This window comes from Tauraco erythrolophus, chromosome 1, assembly GCF_009769465.1.
Source record: "Tauraco erythrolophus isolate bTauEry1 chromosome 1, bTauEry1.pri, whole genome shotgun sequence".
NCBI lineage: Eukaryota > Metazoa > Chordata > Aves > Musophagiformes > Musophagidae > Tauraco > Tauraco erythrolophus.
Genome location: NC_141465.1, coordinates 60,546,453 through 60,563,926, shown reverse-complemented (window position 1 = coordinate 60,563,926; position 17,474 = coordinate 60,546,453). Strand labels below are relative to the sequence as shown.

The following is a 17,474-nucleotide window of genomic DNA, read 5'->3' as shown; positions in this document are numbered from 1 at the left end:
GAAAGAATCAGAATGGGATCAGGCAATAAAGTGTGAAGACATAACCTCTCTGCAGAAGCAGCAAAAGCCAAGACAGCTTCCTCAATGTTCGTAATCTGAAACTCTTATCTTCTGCCAGGGCTGGAGCAAATAGCAGTCCTAAATAAATTACGGAAGAATTCAGTAAGTCCCAGAATCTCTCCATGTGCCCTTGCATAAATAATTTATCCATCAAACGAACATGAGAACAGCCGTAAATGGTAATATCAAAGGTTCATCTACGCAAGATACCTGTCTCCAAAAGGGAAAGTAGTGGCAATAATGTGGAAATTAATATACAAATAAGGCAAACATACAATTGGATTTCTCCTGGCATACCTTCCCAGCTTCCAACAGTCTGCAGCCAAAATAGAGACAGTATTACTTCTCTGAAACAGGCAGTATCTCTTTTATTTGCTCTTGGATTTCCACTGTGTTTCTCAAAGACAAGAGTATCAGAGTCTGTTTCAGCCCTCTAAAAGGAGGGGAGAACTTTCCCTTGCCTCACACACTACTCAGCCTGGCCCTGAGAAAGAGGTGTCCAGAGGCGGAAGGGAGCAACAGCAAGGGGGTCTGCAAGGAACAAGATGCCTGCGTTGCATGCAGAGACCACTGAGAAGGGCAGACAAAAGCAGGATCACAGAGCTGATGGGTCTCTCTTCATGGATACTAGAAGGAACTGCACAGAGTTCACAGCAGCTCAGCAACTCATTGAACAGACTGAAATCAAACCAAAGAGGAAAGACCTGCCTCACAGAAGCAGAAGGAAGTAGGTTATAAATTGCTTTTGTGTATTCTTTCTGACCCAGTCACTTTGAGCATCCTTTATTTAAAAAAAAAAAAAAAAAAAAAAAAAAAATCTAGTTTAAATTTCAACAAAATCTTGCTGTATTTCACTTTTTAAATCTTTTGACTATTTGAGGGGATCTTATTATAGTTCATTGGAGGATCTCATTATAGTTCAAAGCTCTAGATATGCCTGCCTAAAAGCTAAAGTCAAAGCAAGAGGCAGGTACAATCCTCAGAGGGCCTTTGCTTTCATCTGTTGTCATCTTTTTTCAGATGTTTTATCAATAAAGTAAAAGCCCATGCGGCCAAATGAAAGCACTGTAGAAGACTTAAAGTTTGCCATATCTGTTTACTTAAAATTTCGGTAATAATCTTTCATTAACACAGATATTTCATAGAATTAGACTAAATAAATTGATGAACAGGTATAAGAAAACTGAATAGGAAAGTGTTCTGCATTTTAAAAGGCAGCTAAGTACGCAAATTTTATTATTTAAATTAAAATGTCAGTTGTCTCAAATTATAATAATGATTCCAAGTTCATAATGGAAAAATTGTACCAAGGCTGGGGACTGATAAAGAATCCTATAATCTTTCTAATTCACTCTACCAAATGCAATTAAAAGTTATTAGATGTCTAACACTTCAGCCTCTGTATAAAACATTATTCTGGTAGAAAATTAAACACTGAACTACAATCTACTTTCATTTTTATGAGAAAAACATATTGAACAAATTTACCCAAACCATCAGAGTACAAGATGTACTCTATTTTAGGAAATTCATTTCCATGCACTGGAGGACTAAAATCCAGAGAGACTCACAGCAGCACTACTTCAGTAGTGATAAATAAGTGCAAGCTATCATCAAGATAGTGGAAGTCAGGAGTCACCAAGGAGATCTTAGTATAAGTTTGCAGGTTCCATTAATTGTTAAAAGAAATTATGCATATGCTTTAATAACATTTACTCATTAATGTGACAGGTTTACCATGAATATAGAACAGGGAGGAACTATACAGAACACATATTACTATCAAGGCTGCAGATCAGCTAGTGACTATCAACTATCAAGTTGAAGATCAGCTAGTGAATAATAGAAACCTGCACTGCCAAACATATCTTTTTTTTTTCATTTATTTTACTTACATAAAGTAGGACAAAAAACAATCATCAGTTATTAAGTTTCTTCTAGTATTGACTCCAACTACTTTGCAGTTTTGAAAGAATATCTTGCCAGAAGCATATGCAATCAGTGCTATGTGGTCCTTACTGACTACCTGTTCTTTTCAAAAACACTTTTAGATGTTGGGTTTAATTCAAGAAATTCTACATGATTCAGTGCCCATTTTTCTGATATAGAAAAGTAAAGGTGAAAATTGATTTCTTAAATTGCTGATGTGAACTGCTTCTTTATGTTCTTAGCCACTATGACTTCAAATACCTTCAAGTGTCTTCAATTTCCACATCTTTCTACACCTTAGGAATACAGCACTTTTGCAGTTATAATACGTCAGTATACCTTTTAATTTCTTAATAAGCAATAATCTTTATTGGCTGAAATGGTCCATTTCCATGGCAGATACACTGGAACAGGGAAGCCACCACAGCAGCTGTGACACTGTCTGAAATGGTGAAGAAAGCATGGCTGACATGTCCCCTTGCCTAACCTCATACTGCTGCAGGTCACCAGAACTTGCACTGTATGCCAGCAAGATCTTGCTGGGTGTATCAAAACTGTTTGATAAGTGCTCAGCTCAAGTCCACAGCAAGGTCCTAGTCCCCCAGAATCCCCCTGGTGTAAGGATTGCTTTGCTCCCAGGCTCTTGCAGTGGCTCAGCTTGTTTCATTTGAGATAAAAATAAACCAAAGTGCAGTTCTGGAGACAATTCATTTCAAGGATCATACCCAAGCAGCAGCATGGTCTGCATCAGATTTGTGTCTCTGTGCTCTGTACAGTTACTCAAACATTATCCCAGGTGGTTTTATGCACTCAAACTCCATCACACGCACCAGATAATGCCATAGAATCATAGAATCATAGAATGGTTAGGGCTGGAAGGGACCTTCAAAGGTCATCTAGTCCAACCCCCCTGCAAGGAACAGGGATATCTCCAACTAGATCAGGTTGCTCAGGGCCTTGTCCAACCTGGCCTTGAACGTCTCCAGGGATGGAGCATCCACCACCTCTCTGGGCAACCTGTTCCAGTGTTCTACCACTCTCATAGTAAAAAATTTTTTCCTAATATCCAACCTGAACCTACCTCCCTCTATTTTAAAACCATTACCCCTTGTCCTATCATAACTGGCCCTCCTGAACAGCCTCTCCCCATCTTTCCTGTAGGCCCCCTTGAGGTACTGGAAGACCGCTATAAGGTCACCCCGGAGCCTCCTCTTCTCCAGGCTGAACAGCCCCAACTCTTTCAGCCTGTCCTCATAGGAAAGGTGCTCCAGCCCTCTTATCATCTTCGTGGCCCTCCTCTGGACCCTCTCCAACTGGTCCATGTCCTTCTTATGTTGGGGACTCCAGAACTGGACGCAGTACTCCAAGTGAGGTCTCACGAGGGCAGAGTAAAGGGGGAGAATCACCTCCCTCGACCTGCTGGCCACGCTCCTCTTGATGCAGCCCAGGACGCGGTTGGCCTTCTGGGCCGCAAGAGCACATTGCCGGCTCATATTGAGCCGTGTATGCCCTCAGCCTCATAATGTTAAAACACAGCTCTGTTAGGCTATAAAACCGCCCTCACTGCAAACCTAAAAATCAATTAACCCGTGCATACAATGTCAAGAGGAAACGCAGGGCCAATTGCTGTGCTGTGGAGATACGACCAGTCTGCCCTGAAGGGACAAGGTCTGAGCAGCATGGACACAAGCCATCCTGCACCTCTAAGGCCTGAGGGCTGGGGATCAGTCCCTGGAACAAACGCATTTAGTAGCAAAGCTGTACCTACTAAAACATGCTGCTCCAGACACAGTAGCTCAAATCCTCCTGATGGTGCCAACATACACAACATTGGTGTTTCCCTAGGTCCCAGCAGAGAGAACAGCCTTCTGCTACCGGTACATTTCTAAGCCAGTCAGCGCACCAGAAGTGTCAGCAGCAGATACAGAATGCCTTGTTTACAATTTGATCACCATTCTACAGCTGTAACTAGCTCTTGTATTGTGCATAGCAAAAATGGATTTCAATGTAGTATCTGTGTATATGATGATTCAATCAATGACCTACTGATTATGAGTCATTCTCTCTTCAATATTGTTGCATTTTTCAGCCACTGGGATGGATGTACACAGTGAGGGAATTCAGATTGCATGAAAAAACTTAAATCTGAAATTCCATAAGAAAATTTCAAGTACTCAGCAGCCAAAAAAATATTTTTAGCAAGGCAAAGCACAGGTAGGTTTGATGACTGTCCTTCAGTTAAACATGAACTTTAATTTAGTTTAATTTAATTCTATTTTGGGTATATGCCTGTCCTCATACAGATACACAACTGTCTATATAAAAATCTATGCATATAAATACATACATAGAAAGTAGGCATACAGCTACTTTCATTTCACACAGGTACAGTGACTTTCTGATTTGTGGGAAATGATTTATTCTAGTGACAAAGTAATGGAGACTGGAAATTATACGAAGAGTTATCGATACTTAAGAAATAATGCCAGACTACTTTTCCATTCTTCCACGGTGTGACTATTTTCCAATCTCCATAATGCATCTTGGTCATTCCCTCAAACCCACAGTGCAATGATGCCAGGGTCAAATTCACTCATTCTGTAATGTTTAGCCGGCTAGTTAGTATTGAGAAGTCAGGAAAATGAAGTCATGAGCACTTTGTTATTCCTCCTGGGGTGACTGGGATGTGACTGCATTTTGAAAACCTCTTCTGAGAAACTGCTGTTCTGATTAAGCTGGTGGAATTGTGAGGCCAGAGACGTGTGGGAAAGGGCTTTCTGAAAAGATCCAGACTCAGGAAAATATTACTGGGTTGGTTTTGGGGTTTTGTTGATTTTTTTGTTTTGTGGTTTGGGGTTTTTTAGGGGGCTGGGGGACAGGTGTTTTACTTAGATAGAACAAAACCATTAAACTTACCAAGATCTAGGTAGATGCCTGGAACAAATGAGTTCAGAAAAAACATGAGTATAACGCATCCCAGCACAGTCAGGCACTTGATGAGGAGAATTTTGTCTGTTATTCTGTGCTATAGACAGTGAGAAAAAAATTAATAACTGGATTAAAGAAGGAGCTACCTCTTATGCACAGAGTTCACAAAAGCATGTGTGAAACACAAACTTCTGTTCCTGTATTACATATTCCCCTTCAGCATAAAAGAAATATTTAAATTGAAGCATTTCATGGATACCTATAAAAAACATGAATATGTGGCCCAATGCAATCTAAGAAATACAAGCAGCTAGCACCTGCTGCATACTTTTAGCTGTGTTCAGCTACCCCCATTACAAATTCATTTCAGTAGGAAAAGTAGGGTTGAAATGCAATGCCTACTACAGAGGGCACTCCAGACACTCTGCAGTTTCATGACCCTGGAAAAATTCACCTTTTGTTCCACACATGCTTTGAGAACCTATAACCTAGCCTAGAGGTCAGATGTTTTGTGCATCCTGTACAACTCTTATGGACATGCCAAGCCCGTAATCCCTATGCAGCTCCTACACCCCCGTGCCAGCTCCTGTGTCCCTGTGTTGATCTCCTCATGCTCTTACTCTCAGACCCAGCACTTTCTGTCATGACTCTGCTTCTCTGCTTTAATCTCACTTTTGTCACCAACCCAGGGTATCACCTTCTCCCAGCCTGAGTCTTTCTCTTGTTTCTAGTCTCTTCCACATGGTTTAAAGTTCTACTAAAGTACAAGTAAGTCTCTGTTCTTTAAAAAGGTTGCCTTTTATGGAATGCCTTGAAAAAGGTGTAAAACCTAATAAGAAATCCCGTGGGGTTTGTTCTGTTTCAGTGTGACACGTAGGACAGTGATATCCCAGTCAAGGACTTGAGCTCCCAAACACAAGCCTGGATTCATTCGCAATGCCAGTGAGGTGGAGAGGATGTGACATTTAGACAATTAATTTCAGGTGAAATTAATCCCACTATAGAGTTTACATCTCATAAGACCCAGCTTCAGCATAAAGACTTAGGCAGTGTTAATGTGTGCACAGCAAAGAGAATGGGATTTATCTAAGTGGTTTATCCCTACTTGAATAATAAAACAGGCATGTCACAGACAGCGTAACAAATGAGAGTCGGTACTCGGTACATCAGCAGGAGTGTACTCTATCATCATGCATCACAGTTATAAACAACCTATTGACACCTTCTGAGTCTTTCTGGTGGTGGCCTAAAAATTTAAGAAAATACTGCTGAATCATTTATTGATCCTTTAAAGGATATTTTTCCAAGGAACAAAAGTATAAAGCCTAACAAAACCTCACAATGTGATTCAGTAACCCCATCCCACTGAGAAGCCAGCCTGCCTACCTGCCAGCTTTTCTGCTATCATGAGAGTTATTAAATTTGCATTAGAATCAAAGCACTCTCTCTGTGTAAAGGCATAGTTCTGCTTACACGGATACTGAGAAAAACTGCCATCTACTTACTTTTTTCTGGAGTTCCTGAATATTTGTTTCCCAGTTTTTGTCTTCTTGTGAAATTTGCCTGAAAGAAAGTGACACCTGCTTTTTTCCAGAGAGAAATTAGAGCTCTGCCAAGAGTGTTGGAATAAATCCCTCTCATCACAAATAGATCACCCCTTCCCCAGTACAGGGTAACTCATACCACAAAGGAGTTGTGGTCTTCTTACAGCCAGCAGCAAAATTGCCATGAGCATTCACTTAAGGCTCCACTTTTGTAACACGTTCCACTAATACACAAACCCTTTGTTTCACGAAGGTCACACAGGCTTGGAAGGAGCTAGCCTCCAGAGTATGGACTTCAGTACAGAATCCGGCTACGTGCAATATATAGTTCCCTTAACAGTTTCAGGAGCCAATGTGCGTCCTTCTGCGACAAAACAGGGGTCAAGTGCTAACATCAACAGATCAGAACACATATATTTTATATTTGCATTTTGTAATGAAGTCTTTAACATCTGAATGACTTCATCGTATTATCAGCATAGAGTCAGCCCTCCAGCAAAAAACCTTGGGGTTTGCAGTTCTGGAGCACTGCTGTTAATGCTAATGAATTTTTACATTGCTGTAAATGTACTGTGCTGGAGGAATCCTGATTTTCGAGGTTAAATATACAGGTTTTATTTATACTGCAGAAGTGTCTTCTTTAAAGTGTTGTAAAGTCTAATAATCTGTTATAATCTTTCAAAAAGGAGGTGATTTTAATAGTTTTTTTTGTCTTTAAGTGGTAGTACTGTCTCTCCAGTCAAAGTGCACAGTATCAGCAAAAACCTTATGTAAACAAAAATCCTCTTATTACTGGAATAGTGTGAGAAATCATATTTACATGTCCTTGCTCATACTGCCTATTTAACATGTTTACTAACGAAAACTGATCATTGAAATTCCACTTTAGTCAATTAACTTTCAGAGTATTTATCACTGCTATTCTAAGTCCTCAAATTCCATGGATTAGTAGCTGGTTTTGTTGGAACATTGTAAACAAAATAAGGTTAGTGGTTTTGCTAGTCCTAGTTTATATAAACTTCTTTTCTGTACCTAAACAGTTAATAATGCCTGTACTCAGGTTCACCCTGAAGATTTGATCATGAAATACTTTTAAAATGCCGTAATTCATTTGTGACATATTTTTCAAGCTCAACTGTTCACTGAGGAACACTTGAATTTTTCAGTAAAAAAAGAAATTATAGCATTTTACTATGCTGAAACCACTATTGCAAGGAAAAGTCTGATGATGTATTTGTGATCTTTTTAAACCACGAACTACTTGAAATTTCTAGGCTTCTAAATTTGGGTCATATTGACATATATATTTCAGGCCTTACACAATGGTTTTGTCCTAAAATACTTTTTGTTTTACTGAGGCTGAGAGTGGCTCTTCATCTCTGTCCCAACACTCATCTGATCAAGAGAAAACTAAAAATATAGGTCTCATCCCACTAAAGATCCCTGAAAGTCTTCACTTTCAGCTGTGCCTAAAATTACTAGATATGTGCCCTTGGCTCGTTGAAGCAAACAGAAATATCACTTCTGACGTTAGCAAAGCCACGCTATCATTCCTGGTTGGATTCTGAGATGAGCAGAAGGTCCCTGACGGTCCAACAAACTGCCTGTTCCTACAGCTTATCCAAGCTGAAGGTCAGAGAGGGGAGGTGGGACACGCTGGTCTCCACTCACCTGTGAAACGTCCTCAGCTTCTTCCTCAGGAGCATCTCCAGAGTCAGCACCTTCTGCATCAAGAGGCATTTCACAGCAGTCTCCTCTCTGCTGGCCGGGTTAATGCGCTGTGCAGTCAGTCTCCAAACGTGAATCTCATGTTTCAGCTCTAAAAAGAAACAAAATCACTTATATTAGAGCAGGTACAAAGCATATCAAACCAAAGGTGCACAAAATAGGTGTAACGTGCCCTCGACTCAAAGCTGTCAAATTATTAGAATGGCTTCCCAACAATTTCCCACTTACGAAGCTGCTTTTACTATTTATTTTGCAGAGCTGAAGGAAGTAAAAAATAAACAGAAACTTTTCAAAATTCCAAATAAATTAATCTCAAAGTCTTTTTCCAAAGAAAAAGAAGTATTTTCTTCAAATGCTTGCAAATGCCTTCCACAAGCTTTACTGCTAAAATCGTATCACATTCATTTTTCATCAGAAAATGAACTATCAATATACATTACCATACTGCTAACAAGATATTGGTCACTTTGTAGTGAGGAATTTCAGCAAACGCTCTTTCACTGTATTCAGAATGGACAACATGTTTCCATTCACTTTATGTTCATACAGTTTTATCAATGTAAGGCTAAACTGAAATTTACACTGTCTTATGGAATATCGTTTAATATCATTTCAAAAGTTTCCTGGGAGGACTTAATTGTTAGGCATCAGAAATATCCATAAACACCACTGCCATCATCTACGTGCAGACCTGAATGATATCTGATCTTGTGTAAGTTCAGTCAGACTGATTAACACTTGAAATCAGTCTCCAAAACCTCGTCAGGATTTTAACACTTTTTGATTTATTTTGATTTTTTTTTTCCAGTATTGTCAAGTGACAAATGACTGAAAAGCATGTGTTCCTGCTCAGGAAGGACTGTAGACTAGGCATGCCAAAAAAATCTTTGGATTTTCCAGGAAATCACTAAAGAAATAAAAGCTGAATATTCATTCAGAAACTGTCTACACAAATGCTTCCTGATGAACAAATAGGATGTTTCCTCACTCTTCTATTCCTCTCAAATTTCATGTCATTGAAGAAAATGCATCAAGAATTCAAGGCTTTATATCTTAAGATCTCAGTTCAATCAGCAAATTGTTCTTATCCTAAGAAATAGATGTGGGAGTCTCTGCAATGTGTATACAAGTTATATGCATTATGTATTTAACATTATATAATAAAATAAGAAATATTTGAACACATTTTGATGTAGGCAGTGATATTAATATTTACTGCTGTAAATCCCTAAGTGGCTCATGGTATTTAGTATCAAAGAGAGTATTAAATGTGTTTAATCCCCTCTTCCTGTGTGACCAAGTATTTATAGTGATAATACAGAGTGAATCATGTAAAGATTGATCATAAGAGGGAATTAGACAGAACTCAAAATATAAGAGCAAAAGTAAGCATGTCCGGAGCCATCATAACCTGCCTGCATAGTTGATACAAGGAAAGGATCTGAAAAGCAATTGACTCACATTTTTATGGTTCACATCTATAGATGAGCACACAGTTTGCAAGTCATCAAAATGGTAAATTTTGCCTGGGCTTTACAATGCAATACCAGAAATGTAAATTCACCCTACCTAAAGCCCAGTGACTATCCCAGATTATTAAACAACTAGTGTTCAGCTAAAGCTTTTCTTCCAAGAAGGGATTCATATCTGAACCCCAGATACCAAAGAGGTACAGAATCTACCACTTTACTTTGTAAAGTATTTGGTGATTCTTGCCATGATCATAATCTGACACTAAATTATATTAAAACATGGATAGGTCCTGCTTATCAAAGGATCCACATGACTTTGTGCAAAGACCGTGTGCTGGCCATCATTGACTTTTCCATCAACATTTATGACACACCCAACTCTAGCAGCAGTGATTTTCCATTCTCTTCTAGAGAATAAACAAGAAAGTGACTGAGCTTTAGGCCACAGCTGATCTTCTGCTCACCACAGAATGATGGGAGCTTTGTCAAAACCCCTGATTTCAAACCTCAGAAATGGTGGCTTTTTCTTTTTTAATAATACAGTAATATTAAAATTTAAGCATTTGAATTTGTGAGCACTGTAATTTCCAAAAGAAGACAGTGAACACATATTTGAGGTCTGCTTCAGCTCCACAGTTTCTGGTCAGCTGGCAACCTGCACCTCATAACATCCACCTTGAAACTAATCTGAAATCATGAGCTGGGATGTTGATCCTTTCCGTACGATGAACAAGATCACATGGTGAAATGTTGGAAGGTGGTTTTCTTGCACACTCCCCTGTGCAAATTCCGAGGCAAAATTTTTTTCTTTGAAAAGTTTTCTGAGCCTTTGGGGTGAAAGTTGTATTTATATGATCCTAAATGCTGCCTGTCCTAGTTTTAGCTGGGACAGTGTTAGCTCTTCTTTTCAGCAGCTAGAAGAGCTCCGTGTTTTGGTTTTACTCAGAGGCTCGCTCTGAGAAGAATGCTGATAGCAAGTTGATGTTTGTGGTTGGACGTGAGACTCCAAGGACTTTTCAGTGTGCCGGAGTGCAGAAGCACAGCGGGATAAGGGGGGAGCATAGTTGGGACAAGGGGGACACGATTCCCCTTGTGATTTGTGGTGGAACTTAAGATTGAGGGCCAAACTGGCCAATTAGTATTCCATATCATGCAGCGTCATGCCCAGTATAAAAGTGAGGGTCAGCCGGGAAGAAAGGCTTTTGCGCTTTGGCTCTTTCGCCGCTTTTGCTCTTTTTGCGCTTGCTGCGCTTTTGCTCTATTGCCTTTTTTTTTTTTTCTCTCTCTCCCAGTACTCCCACTCTCGGAGTACTCTCTCTCTCTCTCTGCCCCTCTCTATTTCGGGGCCTCGCGTTCGTCCGGGATTTGCAGCTTCGGGACGAGACGGGCTTCGCATACGAGGGGGTGGTGAGCATCTACACTGTGTATTAAATCATCTGTATTGAATTGTTCTTATCTCAACCCACGGGTTTCCCATTTCTCCTTTCATTCTCTCCCTCATTCCTGGGGGTGGGGGAGGGTGAGTGACTGGCTGTGTGTGGGATTCGGCCTAACCCACAACACTGCCCTAGCCTGAATGAGATAGAAACTTTTGTGTTTAATTTAAGCAGGTGAAGGGGAAGAACTACCTCAGTAGGTGAACGGTGCTGCTTTCTCATGCAATTTTCAGGTCAATTGAACTGTAGCTTTGAAAGTGTCTCTCATCAACAGTCCAAGAGAAAGAATGTGGTTTTGTTTTTTTCTCTGGCAAATGCTCATGAAGCATGATTACCTAGCTCATTATCCTGCTTTCTGACAGCTTGTCTTTACCGCAACATCTTTTCTGATCGTGTCTGTTCATCCTGCCATAGCATTTCCCCTTCTTCTTTCTGCGTCAAGTTTCACCGAGGATTTTGCTGATGAAGGAAAGTCCAATCTTTCATCATCTGAGATGTAGATCCCCAGCAGGTATTTTCATACAAAGAATGTTTATATTCTCTGCTTCAGAAAGGGGCAGCTACCATCTGTGTATCTGTGCCACAAACAAACCCACATTGTGGAAAGCACTACGACTTGCATTGCACATTCCTGTTCCATGTCTGAAGTGCCGTGGGGCTAACCTCCATGTTCAAAAAACATATGCATATTTTCACATGGTTTTGATTTTGCCTTTATGTACAGCAAGCACATGCTTGACTGTTCAGTCGTTAGTTTTCTAAACATCCCAAGGACAATGTGGACATCCAGCCTGCTGTGGAATTTACTTCAGAACAAAATCAGAACCGTTGATACATCTTTTACATTGCGACTCCTGTTACAGTAATAATTTGTGAAGAGGTTTTCTAGGTCAACTCCACAAAATGTTTCTCCTATTTCTCCTTCATGTACACGCTTATTGTAACAGCCCATTATGGCATCGGGTGATACATATGTGTTAGCGATAGTTTTTGTTTTGAAGGACCCTTGAGTTCAGTGAGAACAGTAAACCTGTCAAAAAAACTTTCGGCCTTTCTATACTTCTCTCATTTCAGGTCTGCAGATCCATTTAGGTAGCAACCCTTAGAGTTTGGGAACACGTGGTATTTTATGACATACTACGTTACACATCATGGACAAGGGCTTAATGCAACTGCAGGGTCTTATCAATCACTTTGAAATTATGGCTAAGGCAGCATAAAGACATTTGGCTGCCCCTGAATGGGAAGGTCTCACACTCCATTTCCCCATGCCCATAAGTTCCTGTCCCTTCCTCAGACAGGATCTAATGGTCATGTTACCCCAGGGTGAGCTCACTCTGCTCACTTGTCCAACAAAACCCAATCTGCAGGGTTTTTGCAGGGTTAGCTTTATGGTGGATCAGCCTTCTAATCGATTTATCCTACCATTGCTAGGTCTATTGCTAATAATTGAAATGGTATGTGTGTGGCATGTACCTATCATAGCAATTTATCATTAAAGCAGGTAAATTATCACTTAACTGCAACTGTAGTAGTAGTAGTTGAAGCGATATAAGCAAGGCAAAGTTTAGTAGTCATCTGGAGCAAAAGAAGACAGGAGAGCTGTAGGTGGGTCAGTGAATTCAGCCCATTATGATACTAAAATCTTTGTGAACATGCTACATTCATAAAGCCTTCAAGGCACCACAGCAATACATGTAGCATTTCACAAAAATTTTCTTTTTTTCTCTTTTTTTTTTATTTTTTTGCCAGAAAGTCCATTTACAACAAGAAAAGAATAATTTTTGGCTTAATTCTAGGATCAAATAAAGGATCAACAAAAACATAAACCCTACGCTGCTAATCTGTTCCAGTTTTGTCATTTATCATATTTTACCATTGAGACCACAGATAAGATGTCCTGGACCCATTGAATTTAATGGAGTTTGAGCTACTGACCTGAACTGTGACATTTAAGAAAATATTTTCTGCATTTTAGAAAACATCAAGTTTCATTTAAAAATTCATATTCTTTCTGCAATCTGACAATGAATAGTCAGATTGATTTTTCACTTAGAGTAATCACACATTCCCTCCCATCCGACTGCCAATAACAAAAAAGACATCCTCAAAAACTCAGTATAATTAATTCCCAGTCTCAGAATTTGAAGAGGCCAGTCTTGTTAATTGAAGATACTCAGAAGAGCATGACTAACCTTGATGAGATGATAAAAATTATCACAAAATGGCAAGTACGCTAAATACATTAACTACCTTTTTGCAAGCAACACAGGTTTTGCACTGCTGGGCTGTGACTAATGACGTGCAAAGCACGTTCCTCTGAATGTGTTTTTTTCTTTCCCCACACGCTATTGTAGCTTAACTTTTTTCAGTAGAGCAATTATTTTTCTTAGCTAACTTCTCAGAACAAGAATACTTCTGTTTAAATGTTAACTGAAAAGCAAATTAAGTACCATGAATTATAGCTTAGTCTAGTAAAAGTAATATCTATAACTTAGTAATTTTTTTAATCCCTGATATTATATAATTAATCCTCTGAGCATTATTAGACAGTAAGTAGGTGTGATCTCCATTGAAAAAGCACAGAAACTAAGTCAGAAAGGTGAAACTCAAGTGTGGAAAGAATTCATCCTGAAGGATATTCCAGCTTAACAACTTATGTCTTTCTCCTAAGAGACAAGCATAAGGCTCTAATTCTGAAAAAAAATAATAATAAAAAAAATAAAGCCTGAAATGTCCTTGTCTTTGTTTCTTTGAGTAGTCCAGTTTAGCAATCATGGATAAAGATAAGCAGAGGCATAAACATTGCACAGTCTTCAAAACTGCAACAAAACACACTTGGCCTTATTCAGCTAAATACTTGCAAAGGAATGCAAGAAATCTGCACCACACCACATAAAGCAATATGGAGCATTTACATAAGCTTTTCGACTCAAAGTCCAACAGCTGGGGCCGCATTTGGTCACCGAGGCACCTAATGCCAGTTTGGATACCCAGTATGGGGTTGCATTATGGCACAGGATTTATGGGGCATCCTCATCCCTGCAGGAAAGCTGCTGGAGTCCAGGCAGAAAACTGCAAAGCTCAGATGGTGCCACGCATCTCAGTCACCTCCCAGGAGCTTTCTTCTGAGCAAGCTGGGGCAGGCTGCAGCAGACGCAGGAGTGAGGCTGTTCAGAAAGCTGCAAAACTGCAAGTAATCTTCTCCTTAAAAATATAACTGGAATCTTTCCTCGCTGTGCTTTTGGTTTCCCCCTGTAATTTTAGCTACTGAAAGAAGCTACAACACTACAAGCCCAACCCTGCATTTTATAAGCGAAAAGTCAATTTAATACCTCTATGATTGTCACATAACACTCAGACAGAGTATTCTGCAGATATTAAAGAAGGTTAGATCTCTTACATTTCAGAATGGTTGATAAAGACATACGTTACTCTTCAGTTGGTTTGTCCCTGAATAAGGGATGGAATCTCTCTCAGGTGATATGAGCTCTATTCTCACCTCTGAGTAAGTCAGACTTAGAGCCATAAAGTTATTTCAGTCCTTGTGGTTTGCCCCTTAGTTTGCACTACTGCAGCTCCTCATCTTTTAAAAACGGCAATACGAGTATATTCAGGTTTCATGTATGCTTATTGGCACTTGCCTAATGTTATCACAATACTCTGCTCTGTTACACTGAGAACGGCACAGGGTCATGGGAAGTAGAGAGTCAAGTATTTTGAGCATTCATTTATATAAGAGTCCAGTGTAGTTTGTTTCAGAAAACTGTCGTCAGGATTGAAATCTAGAAAAATAATTCTTGTTTACTGAGTATCAAGAAGCTTTAACTCAGACTGCCAGACTTACCAATGAAAACCAATTTAGCCAACAATTTCCATTAAAGTACAAGTCTCACAATTTAAAAAAAATCTCTATTCAATTCACTATCCTCTGCTCAAAAGTGAATAGATACATTTCAACCGTAACAGATTTTGCACCAAATGTAACTACTGCTGAGATCTTTTCAATACCAGTGGGGAAAAAAAAAAAAAGAAAAAGTACTGCAAGTTGTCACATAAAGATGATATTCTCAAAGTCCTGTTAAGGAAAAAAGAATCATTAAAAGGTATAGCCTCAAGAGGACAACTCTCATAATCCAAAAGATAGTGCCTCAGGTAATGCTTTTAATAGGGCAAAATGAAGAGCAAAATAAGGAAGCACGTTTCAGACTCACCATATCTTTTAGCAACTGGTTTAAATGTAATAAGTTCAACTCATTTTGATAAATAAAAATGGCAGGAAAAATTTATAAATTTGTCAAAGTTACATTTTTATTTGAAATATCATTGCAGTGAAAGCTCTCTGCAGCAAACAGACACAGAGCATGTGTTGAATTAACCTAAATCAATCTCTTAAGCTCTGTATATCAGGAAGACCTAATGAGCTTCAGAGTCATCAGAGTAAAGTGAAAAATTTTGTCATAGCTTCACCAAAACAATGTTAATGATAAGACTAGGTCTTGCCTACCAGCATATATCTGTATAATCATTCCACAGTTGTGGTATGCATAAAAAAATCCAGGGGAAAAAGTGCTGCAAAAAAAAAAAAAAAGGAGGTATCACTTTCTAAGTTTTTCCCTCCTGTTGGTGATTTTTCTGTACTGATTCCTTCCATGAAAAATGTGTATAATAAAATTGTGAAGTGCTGCTCTATCGATTCAAAATGCAACTGTATTATACTTTTTTTCTGCATAAGGCAGGTAAAGTAATATTACAGCTGCCTTCTTGTGATGGCTACATTATCAATGCACTAAGCAAATATATGAGATTGTCATATTTCCCTTAGTCTGAAATGTCAGAATACTATTTTTATCATCTAAAGAAGAAAAGACAGATCAACATTTTCCTCTTTCCAAGGGGAATACTCCATCAACTCTAAAGTACTAAAAAGGACATATACAGCATTTTAAACATAAAATTATCTAAAATGTTTAAAAATATAAAAGTCTTGATTCTGTGTAAAGTAAATAACTTCACTTATGTTCATTCCTCATCATTAGAAGAGCTATTGAAAGTGCAAACAATGAAAGACAGATATTTTTTTTTTACATTTTCAAACATAAAACCATGATCCTCATGATCCTGATACATTATCCAGAAAGGAGTATACACAAAGTCTGTTGGGACCATAAGACTACCTAGTTCCTTTGAGGCTGAAAGTCTTACAGTTCTTTAAAATAACACAGTATGTAGCAGATATATATTATCTTAGACCCCAAAATAATTCATAAGAAAGCTGCATCTTTTAGTTTAGCATACTATCACCCACAGTAGGAGAGTTAAAATGTTAACTATTCATTGTTAATACATACAACTGGATTGCAGAGAAAAGAAAAAAAAAAAAAAGAAAAAAAAACCCAAACCATTGTTCTTCAAAATTTAAAAATGCTTCCCATATATTCCCATGAATTTAGTATCTTGGGTGAAGACAGTAGAGTGCAATGCATATTGCAAAACTACCATCCAGATTGAGCTTGGAGATGAGTGCTTGAAAATATCTTGAAATATCCCTTTCTTTGGACATTATTCTCTGAATAATCTGCATATTGTTTTCTCACCTGAATGAATTTTCAAGTGAGGACAGCCCACTGCTTTCAACAGTCACATTAAAATATCAATGGTGTTTTACCAACAGTTAGTGTAGTATCTACATGGGTTACAGATGCAGCTCAGGACTGAGATTTATGGATGTACTTAATCCAGCTAAATACCTGATGTACCTCTCACTGGTTCTAGCAAGAAATGGTTCCTATGGTTGCAAACATGTTATTAACTAATATAGGGCTAAGGACTGTTCTCTGAGCCTGAGCAGCACACATAGCTGTACTGATGCTATGTAACACCTTATCCTGGGTCCCCTCTGTATTCCTGCATGTTCTTGTGGCCCTGGACATCATCATCATCATCATCATCATCATCATCATCATATTATTAGTAGTAGTAGTAGTAGTAGTAGTAGTAGTAGTAGTAGTAGTAGTAGTAGTTTTTTTTCACTTCCAAGTGTCTGAAGCAACATTGAGGTTGTCGTGCAAGTCATCACAGCAATTCTCACCCAGCATTAAACTAAAAGGTTGTACATCACACTGCAGGGCATGGTGTGAGGGCACACATCACTGTTAGAGTATGCAGGGGCCACCAGGGCATCCCATGCCCTGAGAAAACAACAAAGCTGTTAACCCTTTAAGCATGGCCACGGGCACTGGGGACCTTCTCCCAGGCAGGCATCTCAGAGCTGTGACAGGCAAAGGGGTTCACATGGACAAAATAATGACAACAGCACTGAGCTATACCTTTTGCTCAGCTACAATTACAATCGGAGATGCCTGTGCTTGATGATC

The 17,474-nt window shown here is 39.0% G+C and overlaps 1 protein-coding gene across 2 annotated transcripts in view; it reads right to left on the bottom strand.

The window, feature by feature from the left end:
• OCA2 (OCA2 melanosomal transmembrane protein) overlaps positions 1-17,474 on the bottom strand; it is a 190,232-nt gene that overhangs the window by 88,875 nt on the left and 83,883 nt on the right. For both annotated transcript variants that reach the window (XM_086609846.1, XM_086609852.1), the window contains exons 15-17: positions 8,133-8,280; positions 6,423-6,480; positions 4,906-5,014 (exon numbers count right to left, since the gene is read on the bottom strand). In XM_086609846.1, the coding sequence (XP_086465972.1) occupies positions 4,906-5,014; positions 6,423-6,480; positions 8,133-8,280 (315 nt within the window). The remainder of the gene's footprint in view (positions 1-4,905; positions 5,015-6,422; positions 6,481-8,132; positions 8,281-17,474) is intronic.